Source organism: Entelurus aequoreus, linkage group LG07 (genome assembly GCF_033978785.1).
Source record: "Entelurus aequoreus isolate RoL-2023_Sb linkage group LG07, RoL_Eaeq_v1.1, whole genome shotgun sequence".
NCBI classification, from domain to species: Eukaryota; Metazoa; Chordata; class Actinopteri; order Syngnathiformes; family Syngnathidae; genus Entelurus; species Entelurus aequoreus.
Genome location: NC_084737.1, coordinates 63,494,672 through 63,510,525, shown reverse-complemented (window position 1 = coordinate 63,510,525; position 15,854 = coordinate 63,494,672). Strand labels below are relative to the sequence as shown.

The window sequence follows — 15,854 nt, the reverse complement described above, 5'->3', positions numbered from 1 at the left end:
GCACATTAACATTTAATACCGTGATATTGCACATTGACATTTAATACCGTGATAATATCGCACATTGATATTTAATTGGTCATTGGCCCGCCTTCTTTGAACCCTTTAGGCAAGGCGGGCGTGTCTGCAGGCTGGAAAACACCAATAAGAGGAACGTGTGTGTAAAAAAAACCTACATTTGCAGAGTGAAGATGTTACTTCAGGTATCTGCAGCAGGAAAGCAGAAGAAAGGTGTTGTGTTGGTCAACATGTTGATGTCTCACACAGGACATACTGTACACGTGACAGCAACACTCTTTCAACTGCAGCACCTTTGTGTTCTACTTCAAAGTAGGTGTTGTCCTCCACTAGTGAGAGGCCCTCTTTGGGCTTCTTGTGTCGCTCTGAACACACACGCACACGCACGCACGCACGCACACGGTGGGACTGTTGCTAGGATACATTTCTATTTACTCATGGACTGTCAGCCTGCTCGTTATGGTTCCACTTCATTAACCTGTGATTATGCTTCTGCTAATGGATGCAGCAGACTCAGGAAAGAAAAAAACAGATTATTCCGTCAGACCACATTCTTTCTCTTTTTGTTGGCTAAGTTTGACTGCGTTTACCGCCAGATAGCTGAAATGTAGTGGCGGTCACATGGTCTGTCATGTGACTCACAGCTTCATGCGCCAACGACAGACATTTTAATACTAGCAAGATGTTGATGACACGTTTGAGAAATTTTACCGCATCATCTAGGCATTTGTAGCGTCCTCGGTAGCGGCTAACGCCCCTCCACAGTGCAAAGCCGCCTCTTAAGTCGTTAATCTAGGGCTGGGCGATATATCGATATACTCAATATATCGCGGGTTTGTCTCTGTGCGATATAGAAAATGACTATATCGTGCTATTCGAGTATACGTTCTCACGCAGTTGCTTTTAGCTGCGGGGCATTAAGCTGCATGCGTTTCTCACTCTTTCCTGTCTCTCCTTCTCACAGAGACGTAAAACAAGCGCACCTTCTTACATTTGTCACATGCTGTCACGTGAGCAACGTCACACGCTCCCGCAGAGCAGACAGGTAGCGACATGGTAACGTTAGCTGTGATGCTAACAGCTAACGGTGTAGTTTGAGTGGTAATACGAGAGAAAGAAGGTGCGAATCTAGTAACAAATGGAGGAATAATTAATTCCCAAGAAAAACAGCACGGGGTCCATCGTCTGACGGTGGTTTGGCTTCAAGGGGGAATATGTCTTTACATGTCAACATCTCCGTTCGGTGCCACACCAACTAAATGCCGGAGCAACTATTTCCACATCAACACCGTAGGACATATACTATTTGATATGCAGCTCATTTTTATGTGACACTTATTGAAATATCTTGTGTGACATCATGCACAAAAGTGCACTTTATTTGTTTTAAACTATTGTAGTGGCGTTCTGCACAAAAAGTGCACTTTAGTGTTGTTTTGAAATGTCTCTGACAATCTTGCACTTTCTGTTTTGGAAATGACATGAATGTTTGTGCCACTGCTTAATAACTGTTTAATAAATACACTTTTGCTAAATTGACTTAGTTGTGATTTCTCTCTCTGCATGAAAGTTTAAAATGAGCATATATTAATGCAGTATGAACAAGAATGTTTTAATGTAGACACATAGAATCATCATACTGCTGTGATTATATGCATCAAGTGTTCATTCAAGGCTAAGGAAAAATATCGAGATATATATCGTGTATCGCGATATGGCCTAAAAATATTGAGATATTAAAAGGCCATATCGCCCAGCCCTACGTTAATCCCTGCCTCCATGGCGACACTCATTTCGATCGATACAAATATAGCCAGTCAGTCTGATACCAGTAAAAAAACCAAATATAAAGTGTTGATTGCTATCGGCTTGCATGTAAAATGTGCGATACAAGCAGTCCCGCAGCGTGTTGACGTGTGTGATATCATGTGCGATACAAGCAGTCCTGCAACGTGTCGACTTGTGTGTGATATCATGTGTGATACAAGCAGTCCCGCAGCGTGTTGACATGTGTGTAATATCATGTGCGATACAAGCAGTCCTGCAGCGTGTTGACTTGTGTGTGATATCATGTGCGATACAAGCAGTCCCGCAGCGTGTTGTCATGTGTGTGATATCATGTGCGATACAAGCAGTCCCGCAGCGTGTTGACTTGTGTGTGATATCATGTGCAATACAAGCAGTCCCGCAGTGTGTTGACTTGTGTGTGATATAATGTGTGATACAAGGAGTCCTGCAGCGTGTTGACTTGTGTGTGATATTATGTGCGATACAAGCAGTGCTGCAGCGTGTTTACTTGTGTGTGATATCATGTGCGATACAAGCAGTCCCGCAGCGTGTTGACTTGTGTGTGATATAATGTGCGATACAAGGAGTCCTGCAGCGTGTTGACTTGTGTGTGATATCATGTGCGATACAAGCAGTCCCGCAGTGTGTTGACTTGTGTGTGATATAATGTGTGATACAAGGAGTCCTGCAGCGTGTTGACTTGTGTGTGATATTATGTGCGATACAAGCAGTGCTGCAGCGTGTTTACTTGTGTGTGATATCATGTGCGATACAAGCAGTCCCACAGCGTGTTGACTTGTGTGTGATATAATGTGCGATACAAGGAGTCCTGCAGCGTGTTGACTTGTGTGTGATATCATGTGCGATACAAGCAGTCCTGCAGCGTGTTGACTTGTGTGTGATATCATGTGCGATACAAGCAGTCCCGCAGTGTGTTGACTTGTGTGTGATATAATGTGCGATACAAGGAGTCCTGCATCGTGTTGACTTGTGTGTGATATCATGTGTGATACAAGCAGTCCCGCAGCGTGTTGACTTGTGTGTGATATCATGTGTGATACAGTGTTTACTTGTGTGTGATATCATGTGCAAAAGAAGCAGTCCTTCAGCATTGTTCAATATCTAAATGTCCTCCAAAAAGCCCACAATTGATTCTACTGGACGGTCTGGTATGGGTATTGAAAGGGTTGTCCTGGGACTTCCTTAGTGGTTGTTCCTGGATGGAGTCTGACGAGTTCCTGCTTGTTCTTCTGCCCTCCAGGAGCGTCATCAAGAGAATAGACCAGTCGGAGTTTGAGGGCTTCGAGTACATCAACCCTCTGTTGCTGTCCACCGAAGAGTCGGTATGAGGAAGAACTCCAGTACTTCTTTGGCTCGTCCCCCGGTTTGTCCAAGTTCGCCAAAAGCCTCCTTGAGGCGGCGCTGGAGAAGAAGATGAACTCTGCACTTTCGAGCAAGACAAGTTCCTCCTGCACTACTTGGATACCAACGTCTTCTCTTCTTGGTATCAAAAAGTAACAAACATTCCACTAGAAGAACATTTTTTACGTGGATCTCTCGCTGTTTTTGATCCTAGTTTCCCATCCACAGAAGGTCCGCCTCCATCACTTTTGCCCGTTTCTAGTTGCTTTTTAAGAGCGAGGAGAATGTAAGATGAAGTTCTTGCACCGTCGTGTCCGTAGTCCATCCAAATTTTATCGCCTTTTTTCAACGACAAAATGTGACGAGGTTTTTTTTTTTTTGATGGGATTTTAAAAAGTGCCTCGCAGATCTGATGAATGATGGTTTGTGATTGCAAGCACAGGAGCGACATGAGAAATGTCTTTCAACAAGAGATGATTGTCACTCAAATATTCCTTGTAGGAAATATTCATTTCTCTGGACAAGATTGTTGTTTTTACTTCTTGGACTTATTTGTATTGTCATTTATCTTTTAACAATCAGTACAGGGGAGCCTCTAAAGGGGGGGGGGGGGGGGGGGGGAAGGGCCTTCAGTGTTGGCGTCTTCTTTTCATTCTTGAACGCCTCCAGCTAGGTGGCAGCACTGCTCGGACTAATCAACAGGCTCGAGCAGGAAATGTGACCACATTGACTTAAATACCCTATTTTCCAGACTATAGAGCGACCGGTATATAAGCCACACCCACTAAATTCTACAAGAAAAAAAAAATGTTTCCATATATTAGCCGCACTGGACTATAAGCCGCAGATATATACGTTGTGAAATGAGTTATTTATAGAGATGTCCGATAATATCGGCCTGCCGATATTATCGGCCGATAAATGCTTTAGAATTTAATATCGGAAATTATCGGTATCGGTATTATCAGTATCGTTTTTTGTTTTTTTTGTTTGTTTTTTTTTATTAAATCAACATAAAAAAACACAAGATACACTTACAATTAGTACACCAACCCAAAAAAAATCCCTCCCCCAATCATTCACACTCATTCACACAAAAGGGTTGTTTCTTTCTGTTATTAATATTCTGGTTCCTACATTATATATCAATATAGATCAATACAGTCTGCAAGGGATACAGTCCGTAAGCACACATGATTGTGCGTGCTGCTGGTCCACTAATAGTACTAACCCAGTGGTTCTTAACCTTGTTGGAGGTACCGAACCCCACCAGTTTCATATGCGCATTCACCGAACCCTTCTTTAGTGAAAAGTAAAATGTTTTATTTTTTTTCAAATTCAAGAAAGAGTCATATGTTTTTTTACTGGTGCACAAAATGAACCGTGCATGAACATCACCTTGTTCAAAGAACAAAACCAACACAGTGCATGAACTCACAACAAATTACACACCTTACACACATTACCATGAATTGATTAACGTGGACCCCGACTTAAACAAGTTGAAAAACTTATTCGGGTGTTACCATTTAGTGGTCAATTGTACGTAATATGTACGATACTGTGTAAACTGTACTGTTTCATATAATGTATTCTCTTCCTTTGCAATCTACTAGTAAAAGTTTCAATCAATCGATCAAAAAACCTGCAAATCAGATGGAAAATTAGAGGGAACATTGTTTGGGGGTATCCATAATACGCCGATAAGTCGGATGTGTCTTTACCTCCGTGGCGGAGGCTCCGCCGAACCCCTGAGGCCGACTCACCGAACCCCTAGGGTTCGATCGAACCCAGGTTAAGAACCACTGTACTAACCTTTAACAGTTAATTTTACTAATTTTCATTCATTACTATAATGTAACTGTTTTTATATTATTTTACTTTCTTTTTTATTCAAGAATTTTTTTTAAATTTATTTATCTTATTTTATTTTTTTTTAAAGGACCTTATCTTTACCATACCTGGTTGTCCAAATTAGGCATAATAATGTGTTAATTCCACAACTGTATATATTGATATCGGTTGATATCGGTATCGGTAATTAAGGGTTTGGTCAATATCGGAATATCGGATATCGGCAAAAAGCCATTATCGGACATCCCTAGTTATTTACATACCTTAATGGTTCTGTCTGTAACACGGATGATCAAACAAAACAGAAGTCATGGTCATGCTGCACAAGCGAGCTCTCCAATCAGCTAAACAGACTCCGTAACTCCAAGGTGACATTTTGGTGAATTTATGGAAGTGAAACAACACAAAAAGAATGCCGTTGTAAGTTAATAATACTAACACAGACACATGCAAACGTCTTAGCATATTAGCTAATGCTAATGACGCTACAAATATGCATGAAAACACTCCTACAGAAATCACACATGGGGCGCTTTAGTAAGTCAAAATAGTTTTAGTTATATTGTAAAACTTACAAACGTTGCTCGGAGTGACGAATGAAGAATCCATAAGAGTACGGACGGCTCGAAGACAGAACGCCACGTCAACTTCCGGTTGAAAGCGCTACACAGGAGGACACTGCAGCACCTGCCGAGAGCAAACTCGTCCAAAAGATGGCGCCATAGCACAAAAAATACCACACCTTTTTTTAAATGTCTTTGCTTGTTGTTTTTTTAACTATTTGCATTATGGCCGTCAGCAAAGAAAAAAATATAAATTAGCGGCACCGTTTTACAAGCCGCAGGGTTGAAAATGTTGGGGAAAAAAGTAGCGGCTTATGGTCTGGACTTTACGGTAGGGCGGGTGTGAGAAAACAATACACAAGTCTTCACACAGTGGTTTGTAGGGATAAATAAATAAATATCAGGTTATCAATCCTATTTTAATTTAGGGGCGGCGCGGAAAAAAATGACTACGATGGGGAGTGACAAAACAAAATGGAGAAGCACTAATTGGGAGCCTCCCTTTGACAGGGAAGAGTTCTCTCACATTCTGAAGAACAACAAGTCATTCTACACAAAGGAGGACCAACAATAGCAACACCGGCGCTTTAAGGGAGGAAGAAGCTCTACAATGGCCGCCCTGCTGACATCCTTTTGTCCATGTTGCAGCACCGCCTTGGCGGAGATCGAAACTGAAAGTTTACTCGGCCTGTGTGCTGGGTTAACGGTGCTCCCCGCATTTTAACTGGAGAGATGTGTGTGTGCAGACATCAAACAGGGAGAAATCATTGTGTTTATCTCTTTGAGTGAGACGTAAGCCAAAGTTAGCAACTTTGTTCCATTTTGCTGAAAGTTGGGACAACATTGGTGTGAGGTGGCAACTATGCTCACCACTCATCCTCACATGAATCATGATGGAATAAATCATTAAAACTGATAGAAATAATCCGGGTCAAACCCTCGCCCTCAAAGGAGTTCCATGATCTAGACCAGCGGTTCCCAAACTTTTTTCACCACGTACCACCACAATGACATTCAAATGCAGGAGCGTAATAGGCCTAAATATTCATTAAAAACAAGATGGGTTTTATTTAACAAGTATATTGAATGTTTTTGCCCACTGTAACATGACACACAGTTTGAACAGTAACACTGTGTGTGGATATTTAATGAAGTGATACTTTGTTGTACCACTAGATGGAGCCGTGTACCACAGTTTGAAAATCTCTGATCTATACATAACCAAAGAAGTAGTCAAAAAACAAACGTCAAGCAATTTTTTTTTCTTCTTACCAAGTATATTCTATGTTTGACTGTTTGGACTTTTTTTTAAGTCAGTGAGCGTGTGGCACACTCACTGGCTGTATTGACCATGCAGCAACAGTGTCGTCGTTTCATAACGGCGCCACCCGCTGGATTAAAAAAGTCACTACATTTGACCGGCAGGTAAAATTAATAGTTTATAAATATAATTTGTTTAAAGAATTGCTGAGCGGAAATGAATCTGAGCCAGGTAGTAAACTGGAAAAGACCGTGTTCGATCTCAATGAGCCCACGTTTTTGCATTGTTTCCTTTTTCTTAGTTCCAGTAAGAGCCAGGGTGTGCAAACTGTTTCCACTGAGGGGGCCACGCACTTAAAAATGAGAGCATGCAAGGGCCATTTTGATATTTTTCATCTCTAACAGCTGGAAGCTTCCTGATAAACTCGGTTTCAAACGACACAAAGTCTCCAAGGGAGAATTAGGAAGCAACCAGTAACAATCGTGTCCGCATCGTTCAACTTACTGCATCATTAGACTACCCTAAGGAATTATAGTGGCGACTAGGTGTCACCAAATAAACAATTACCACTCCACTGGGGCAGTATGGCTCGGTTGGTAGAGTGGCCGTGCCAGGAATTTGAGGGTTGCAGGTTCGATCCCCGCTTCCGCCATCCTAGTCACTGCCGTTGTGTCCTTGGGCAAGACCCTTTACCCACTTGCTCCCAGTGCCACCCACACTGGTTTAAATGTAACTTAGATATTGGGTTTCACTATGTAAAAGCGCTTTGAGTCACTAGAGAAAAGCGCTATATAAATATAATTCACTTCACTGCACTTCAACTTAAAGAGAGCATAAGTCCATTTCAGGCAGTTACAGTTTGTCTTGTTTGACTAATTTCACTTCATCAAACCTTTTTCAAACATTCCATTCTTCACACTTCTTTGCTGATTGGATTATTTGTCAGTATTTAAGGTTCCAATATCAGTATTGTATCGGCGGGGAACAGGTTGTATCGGTACTGTTCTGGTATTAACAATTTAAGACAAATAGTTTTGTCACTTTCAGCATTGTGAAAGTCTCACGATTAGCACTTTAGTAACAAATATTATATAAAAGTGCATTTTCTAACCCCCAAACTTTCCATCACTTTGAACTCAAGTGAAGGCAGTGCAACATGTCCATGAAATCAAACACTTTATCTGTCAATATCTCCGAAATTAAACTCTTTAAGGACGCTCACGAGGAAATGTTGACTATTGGCTGAAAATGACTCGACGAGCTTTGACCCGCGATTGTTTTGATAACCACATAATAGGATTAATTAGCTGCTTCATAGTTTCACTCGGCTGCAGGCCTTGACTTGCAGAGGGGAAGATAGAGCAAGCAGAGATAACAAAGTTCTTGTAAAGACACTGAACACACACACACACACACACACACACACACACACACACACACACACACACACACTCTCTCTCTTGTATTTGTCACCTTCTTGAGACCTCCGAAAAAAGCCTACCTCTTTGGGACCACCCTTTCTAGATATATAAATATTTGTATTTACAACATTAATAAGATATACATACTATGCAAATATAAAAAAGGTAAGCTTTTAGTTATTTTATTTCATTTTAATTTTTTGTTTGTAATTGTTTTTAATCTTCATTATTTACTTCAAGTTATTACAGTATATATACATTTTTTTATTTGGAAAAAAAAATTTAAATAAATTTTGGCCAAAGGTGGCGCATTTTAATTTCTTACAAGTACTTGTTATTACATATGTTGGCCAGAGAGGGAGCACTTCAAATTTATACATCCATCCATTTTCTACTGCTTGTACCGTTTGGAGTCACGGGTGCTGGAGCCTATACACACACTTGTTATTTCATATGTTGACCAGAGGGGGCGCACTTTTCAAACCGACACACAGTCACTTTGAAAAATCCCTCCATTTAGGACCACCCTAATTTTGATAGATTTCACCACCAAGGGTGCAAATGAGACATTCTCTATTAGATGCGATGGTTTTCCGTATTGGGACCATGATTTCGGTCCTAACTTGTTCACCAGTCCTCATATGGAAGGTACTTTTTTCCCTGTTGTCTCAAGAAGAGTAGAAATACAAGAACGAAAACATACACACACACACACACACACGAAAGCAATCTTCCTGATATCTGTAGTGATCATTTCTTGGGACCAATAAAAAGATGTTTGGCTGACTGAATCACTAACCAAGGTACCGAAAGAAAGTAAGGAAAATAATCATTTTTAATGTTGACATTTGTTTGAAGTCAACGCTGGTTAGAGAAGTCTTCTTTTGCTCCACGGCATCTTTGTAAATATGTGTAATTATTAAAAACAATACTGGTTTTCTGTGAATTGTCTGCGTCTTTTTGTGGAAGAGTCAAATATTTCTCACATATTTGACAGCCTTCATTATCGTCTTTTAAGGCATTAAAAATGCTAAAAAAAATTGTATTTATTTATTTAAAATAAGTAATATTATTTACACATGTACATGTGGTACTACATTACTGTATTAATAATAGGGCTGGGCTGTATCAGGATATAGGTGTTTTATATCGGTCTATATCGATAATTATTGCAATTTGTATGACTTATCGGAAATAAAAACCATGAGGAAAATACATTTTATTTAAAATGTAAACTTCCTCTGATTATATTGCCCTCAGCTATCAAGGCAGAAATGTCACCATAAGCGTGGAAAACAATCAGAGTAAACAAAATAGTACAATCATATTGAACACTCAACAATAAGCTTTTAAAAATAAGGAATATGTAAGACATGTTTCATAAAGTGTAAGAAAATAGTGCAAAGTGTGGAAATGTTAACTATTTTCTGCAGGTTTACAGCATGGAAATAATGGCTGTGTAACATTAATTTGCCCTGTTATTTTTAACTATGGAAATGAATTTGTGTTATGCAGTAATTATTTAAATATTATGATTATATCAATAATTATTGAATGTTTTTATCAATTATGTCAAATAAGGAGCAGGAAAAAAATATATTAAATTTCAAATGTAACTTCCTCTGATTATAATCCCTCAGCTATCAAGGCAGAAAGGAAATGTCAACACAAGCATGGAAAAAAACTCCAACAATGTAAACAAAATAGTAAAATGACTTTGAACACTTAACAATATGCTATTAAAATGAAGGAATATGTAAGAAATGCTTCATAAAGTGTGAGAAAATAGTGCAAAGTATGAAAATGTAAACCCGAGAAGAACTATTTTCTGCAGGTTTAGTGGCAGGAAGTTACAGCTGTGCTCTAAAGGGTGAGCTAAGGTGCAACCAAACTTGACTGTCACCTGATTGGCTGTTAGCGTGTCACTCCCACTGATCAGTGATCACTTCCTGTGTCGCTCGGTTACCAGAGAGCAATTGCATGCAACCAACCTTGCTTCCATACTTCCGCGTTCTTACGACAAAAAATAAACAAAATATTGAACGCATTTTTTATTGATACAGATTACGTGTCTATTGCAATATATATTGATATCATTTTATCGCCCAGCCCTAATTTATAATCTATTGATCACTGGCTGGCTAGAGAGACTTCTGTCACATGACTCTGTTTCCCTAATCAGTCACATGACCGCACTCAAAAGGCACTTCAAAAGTGAGATAAGTTCAAAGTATGAACAAGAACATTTCCATCATGCGTGTCACTTCCGACTGGAGAAAAGCGCCAAGTTCTTGTTATTTTGGTTCTGCTAGCACTCACTGGTATCCTGAAACGTGGCCACGTGGTCTTGCCCCAAGTCACCAGGCCATGTCCACGTTCATGTCTGACAGACACTGAGCCAGGTGGCCATCGCAGTCCATCAGGGAGAAGCTGCAGGGACACAGGAAGCAGGAGATCAGAACTGGGGCGCAGGAGTTCAAACATAGGGTTTAGTCCCAGTTTGACATCCGAGGAGGATTCTTGTCTTGTCCCTTGGACCACACTGAGGCTTCTAAGAGATCTAGAGGAACTTTTAAAATCAGCTGCAGAGTGAAGAACAATGCACTTAGTAGTACATCTCTAATGTATGGGCCCTCTAGTAAAAACAATTTATCTTGTAAAAACACGGAATGAGCTGGCAAGAAGTTTCCAAGATCACATCGTCAGCATTTTGACAATAAAACATGAGACGGTCAATTTGGAATGGGTTTAATTTTAGTGTTGTGAAAATGGTTGCTAACTGCCTGAAAAAGAAATGGAATAGAAGATGCTAGCTGATTGGCTAGCTAGCTAACTCTGTATATTTATGAACAATAGCAACCTAGAAATTATTAACATTTATTATTATTTTGCATGCTACAGTTTTCATACATAAAAGTCCATTTCTGAAAATGAAACCCAAATTCTCTCATTGGATTAATGATTTCAAATTATTAATACAACCTTGGAAAATTGTTAAAAACAGAAAAGTCCTTACACTATTGTCTTTATTGGAGGAATTTAAGTTTTTTAGACAAGCCCACATTTTTTTTTGTTTACTTATTTTTTGTATTTTCATAATGTTTTTCTCTTTTTATATTGTCTCTTAACTCTCTTTACCACTTTTTGTTTGTATAAAGATGTTAAGATGTGACTTTAAGGTTTTACTACTTACTAGGGATGATGTTCGAAACCGGTTCTCCCGGTTGTTCGATAAGAAAAGAACCGATTCCATGGACTCGAATCCCTTTTTGAGAACCGGTTCCCGTTATCGAGGCCACTATAGTAAAGAAAAAGAGTTGGTTCTTTATTTGAATCCCTGGGAACGAATCCCGTCCCACAGGAAATGTTCTGTGGGATATCACAGGAAATGACGTAGCTCAGTCATTAGGCCGTAGATACAGAAAGCAGCAAAAATAATGGACCAGAAAAAAATCCTCAAGGCATGGCTTCATTTTACAAAAAAATACGACGAGGAAACGGCAATATGCAAATATTGACATGTTCAGGCCGCACATAACTAATACTGCATTAACTAATGTTAACTGTTGCCGGTTAATTTCCATATATGCTCACTTGTAGCCTTTAGGCTAAAATAAGGTTACCTCTTATGTCAACCAGGACTGCAGAATTGTTGATTGATGTCTGTGCCGTTCTTAGTGTCATAGTGTGTGTAGTTAGTATGTTCCAATAGCAGCAGAAGTGCACTTTTTGGAGAGCTGTATTATTTTCAGTTTTTTGCCCAAGGGACTGATTTTATTTAACACTATATTATTATTTATACACCTATAGTGATCACAGAGACAGGTTGTTTTTGGGTTACTGTATATATTAGTTTTTCTGAAAAACCCCACTTAATATACTTTGGGTAACAACAGTCAATATTTATTTATTTATTTTATTTTATTTTTTTCTTATAAAATAAAAGTGAGCTTTTGTTAAACCAAATATTGTGTGTTTTTTTCCATATACAACAACCTATCTGGATTCGATAAGAGAATCGATAATGAATTAGGGGCGGCATGGCGTAGTGGGTAGAGGGCCCGTGTCAGAAACCTGAGGGTTGCAGGTTCGCTCCCCGCCTCTTACCATGCCGTTGTGTCCTTGGGCAGGACACTTCACCCTTGCCCCCGGTGCCACTCACACCGGTGAATGAATGTTGAATGAATGATAGGTGGTGGTCGGAGGGGCCGTAGGCGCAAATTGGCAGCCACGCTTCCGTCAGTCTACCCCAGGGCAGCTGTGGCTACGAAAGTAGCTTACCACCACCAGGTGTGAATGAATGATGGGTTTTTAACATGTAAAGCGACTTTGGGTACTTAGAAAAGCGCTATATAAATCCCAGGTATTATTATTATTATTATTATTAATCGGTTCGATGAGAGGATTCGATAATGGGCTCGAACTCGATAATTTCTTATCAAAAATCATCCCTACTACTTACTTATAAAATACTACACGGTCTAGCTCCATCCTATCTTGCCGATTGTATTGTACATGTCCCGGCAAGAAATCTGCGTTCAAAGAACTCCGGCTTATTAGTGATTCCCAGAGCCCAAAAAAAGTCTGCGGGCTATAGAGCGTTTTCCATGCAGGCTCTAGAGCGTTTTCCATGCGGGCTCCAGTACTCAGGAATGCCCTCCTGGTAACAGTTAGAGACGCTACCTCAGTAGAAGCATTTAAGTCCCATCTTAAAACTAATTTGTATACTCTAGCCTTTAAATAGAACCCCTTTTTAGACCAGTTGATCTGCCGTTTCTTTTCTTTTCTGCTCTGCCCCCCTCTCCCTTGTGGAAGGGGGGGGCACAGGTCCGGTGGCCATGGATGAAGTGCTAGCTGTCCAGAGTCAGGACCCGGGGTGGACCGCTCACCTGTGCATTGGTTGGGGACATCTCTGCGCTGCTGATCCGTCTCCGCTCGGATGGTTTCCTGCTGGCCCCACTATGGACTATTATGTTAGATCCACTATGGACTGGACTCTCATTATTATGTTAGATCCACTATGGACTGGACTTTCACAATATTATGCTCGACCCACTCGACGTCCAATGCACCGGCCTCCCTTGAGGGGGGGGGGTCACCCACATCTGCGGTCATCTCCAAGGTTTCTCATTGTCATTCTCATTGACATCCCACTGGGTTGAGTTTTTCCTTGCCCTTATGTGGGATCTGAACCGAGGATGTCGTTGTGGCTTGTGCAGCTCTTTTTAGGGCTATATAAATAAACATTGATTGATTGATTGATTGATTGATTGATTGATCGCCTAACTGTGAATGTCAGTAATGTTGATGTGCCTTGATTTGTTTGAATATTGTTAATTTATGTTGTTTGTGTCTTCAGTTGTTTAATTAAAAATAAATAGGTGAAATAGCTAGGTGGCTGGCCAGTTCTCTAACTGGCTAGCTCGCTAACTGGCTTTGTTGCTAACTGGTTAGCTTGCAAACTGGCTTGCGGGGGAAGAGAGCCCAGAGCCCAAAAAAAGTCTGCGGGCTATAGAGCGTTTTCTATTCGGGCTCCAGTACTCTGGAATGCCCTCCCGGTAACAGTTAGAGATGCTACCTCAGTAGAAGCATTTAAGTCCCATCTTAAAACTCATTTGTATACTCTAGCCTTTAAATAGACCTCCTTTTTAGACCAGTTGATCTGCCGTTTCTTTTCTTCTCTCCTCTGCTCCCCTCTCCCTTGGGGAGGGGGAGTTGCACAGGTCCGGTGGCCATGGATGAAGTGCTGGCTGTCCAGAGTCGGGACCCCGGGTGGACCGCTAGCCTGTGCATCGGTTGGGGACATCTCTGCGCTGCTGACCCGTCTCCGCTCGGGACGGTTTCCTGCTGGCCCCACTATGGACTGGACTCTCGCTGATGTGTTGGATCCACTGTGGACTGGACTTTCACAATATTATGTCAGACCCACTCGACATCCATTGCTTTCGGTCTCCCCTAGAGGAGGGGTTTACCCACATATGCGGTCCTCTCCAAGGTTTCTCATAGTCATTCACATCGACGTCCCACTGGGGTGAGTTTTTCCTTGCACGTATGTGGGCTCTGTACGGAGGATGTCGTTGTGGCTTGTGCAGCCCTTTGAGACACTTGTGATTTAGGGCTATATAAATAAACATTGATTGATTGATCATTGATTGAAGAGCAGAGTGACTTTACATTTTATAGATTATTTTTGATTTTCACTGTAATACGGGAAAAAGTGTGTCCCTTCTCAACTATGTAAGGGACGTGTATCCTGGTGTCTTATTACAAAAGTTTCTAATTACAGAACCATTCTGTTCTGTTAGGAACCCTACTTGTGATTTGAGATAGTACTCTTTGGCGTTTGGGGTATTATTTAAGGAAAATGCTAATAACGCAAGTAACACTAATATAGCAAGCTAACAACAGGCATGTTCCGATCAGGGTTTTATACCAATCATCCATGAGTGAGATCGACCGAAACCGATCACATGTATCAACTGTAAATGTTTTAGTGTATTTATGGTTATTGACAGTGTAACAATATTTAAACTACTTAATTTTCTCTTTTATTACATACAATTGTTTCATCAAAACAAAGTCAATAGTGCAACAAAATCTACCACTCTTTTAAATTATTCAGTTATTACCAGAGTTTGTGAACATTAACAAAAACAACAAAATATTTAACAAAATATATCAATCTAATGACTGTAACTCTTATTAGTCTACGTGTTCATTTCCTGTTAATACATGGTCTCTGCAGGTTTCAACAAGCCAAATTTAAGACTTTTTTAAGACCATAATGAATACAATTTAAAGGGAAACTTCGGTTTTTTTCAACCTGGGCCCTGTTTTCATAATTTTTTCTGTATATGTGAGTGCTGGATAAAACATTTTTTGAGGTCGCGCCAGTATTGAGCAGGGCAGGCAGCCTCCAGCCCAGCTAACGCTCGTACACAGGGCAACTGGCTCTCGTCAAAATTCGGCCTATAAACATGCATTTTTTTCACACTGACAGGCTCAGATAGTTACAATGAGTGTCCGACAACATACTAGAAAGGAGAAATTAACGTATGTCTCTACCTTTAGCTGGAGATCGCTGTTTGTTGTGAGCTGTGTCCAAATCTCACCACGCTACAAATCTCGTTCCGAAATCTCGCGATAACTCGCGACAAAACACCGGTGGAAAAACAGTTACCTGACTGAGGTGAAGAGAGATGACTGAAGTGATTTTCTGTTGGATTACCAAACAAACTTTTCTATAAAACTAAAATAACAGTCTTCGGTAATCCAACAGAAAATCACTTCAGTCATCTCTCTTCACCTCAGTCAGGTAACTGTTTTTCCACCGGTGTTTTGTCGCGAGTTATCGCGAGATTTCGGAACGAGATTTGTAGCGTGGTGAGATTTGGACACAGCTCACAACAAACAGCGATCTCCAGCTAAAGGTAGAGACATACGTTAATTTCTCCTTTCTAGTATGTTGTCGGACACTCATTGTAACTATCTGAGCCTGTCAGTGTGAAAAAAATGCATGTTTATAGGCCGAATTTTGACGAGAGCCAGTTGCCCTGTGTACGAGCGTTAGCTGGGCTGGAGGCTGCC

The 15,854-nt window shown here is 40.5% G+C and overlaps 2 protein-coding genes across 7 annotated transcripts in view; one reads left to right on the top strand and one right to left on the bottom strand.

Moving 5' to 3' along the window:
• prkcz (protein kinase C, zeta) overlaps positions 1 to 3,715 on the top strand; it is a 197,280-nt gene extending 193,565 nt beyond the window's left edge. For all 3 annotated transcript variants that reach the window (XM_062054179.1, XM_062054177.1, XM_062054180.1), the window contains one exon: positions 3,068 to 3,715. In XM_062054179.1, coding sequence (XP_061910163.1) covers positions 3,068 to 3,155 — 88 coding nt within the window. In that variant the 3' untranslated portion in view covers positions 3,156 to 3,715. The remainder of the gene's footprint in view (positions 1 to 3,067) is intronic.
• Positions 1 to 15,854, bottom strand: part of LOC133654133 (Fanconi anemia core complex-associated protein 20-like) — a 57,605-nt gene that overhangs the window by 22,420 nt on the left and 19,331 nt on the right. For 2 of the 4 annotated variants that reach the window (XM_062054183.1, XM_062054184.1), the window contains exon 4: positions 9,256 to 10,697. In XM_062054183.1, the coding sequence (XP_061910167.1) occupies positions 10,625 to 10,697 (73 nt within the window). In that variant the 3' untranslated portion in view covers positions 9,256 to 10,624. Of the gene's footprint in view, positions 1 to 9,255; positions 10,698 to 15,854 lie in introns of those variants that run through there. The other 2 variants (XM_062054182.1, XM_062054181.1) reach the window with 2 other exon arrangements.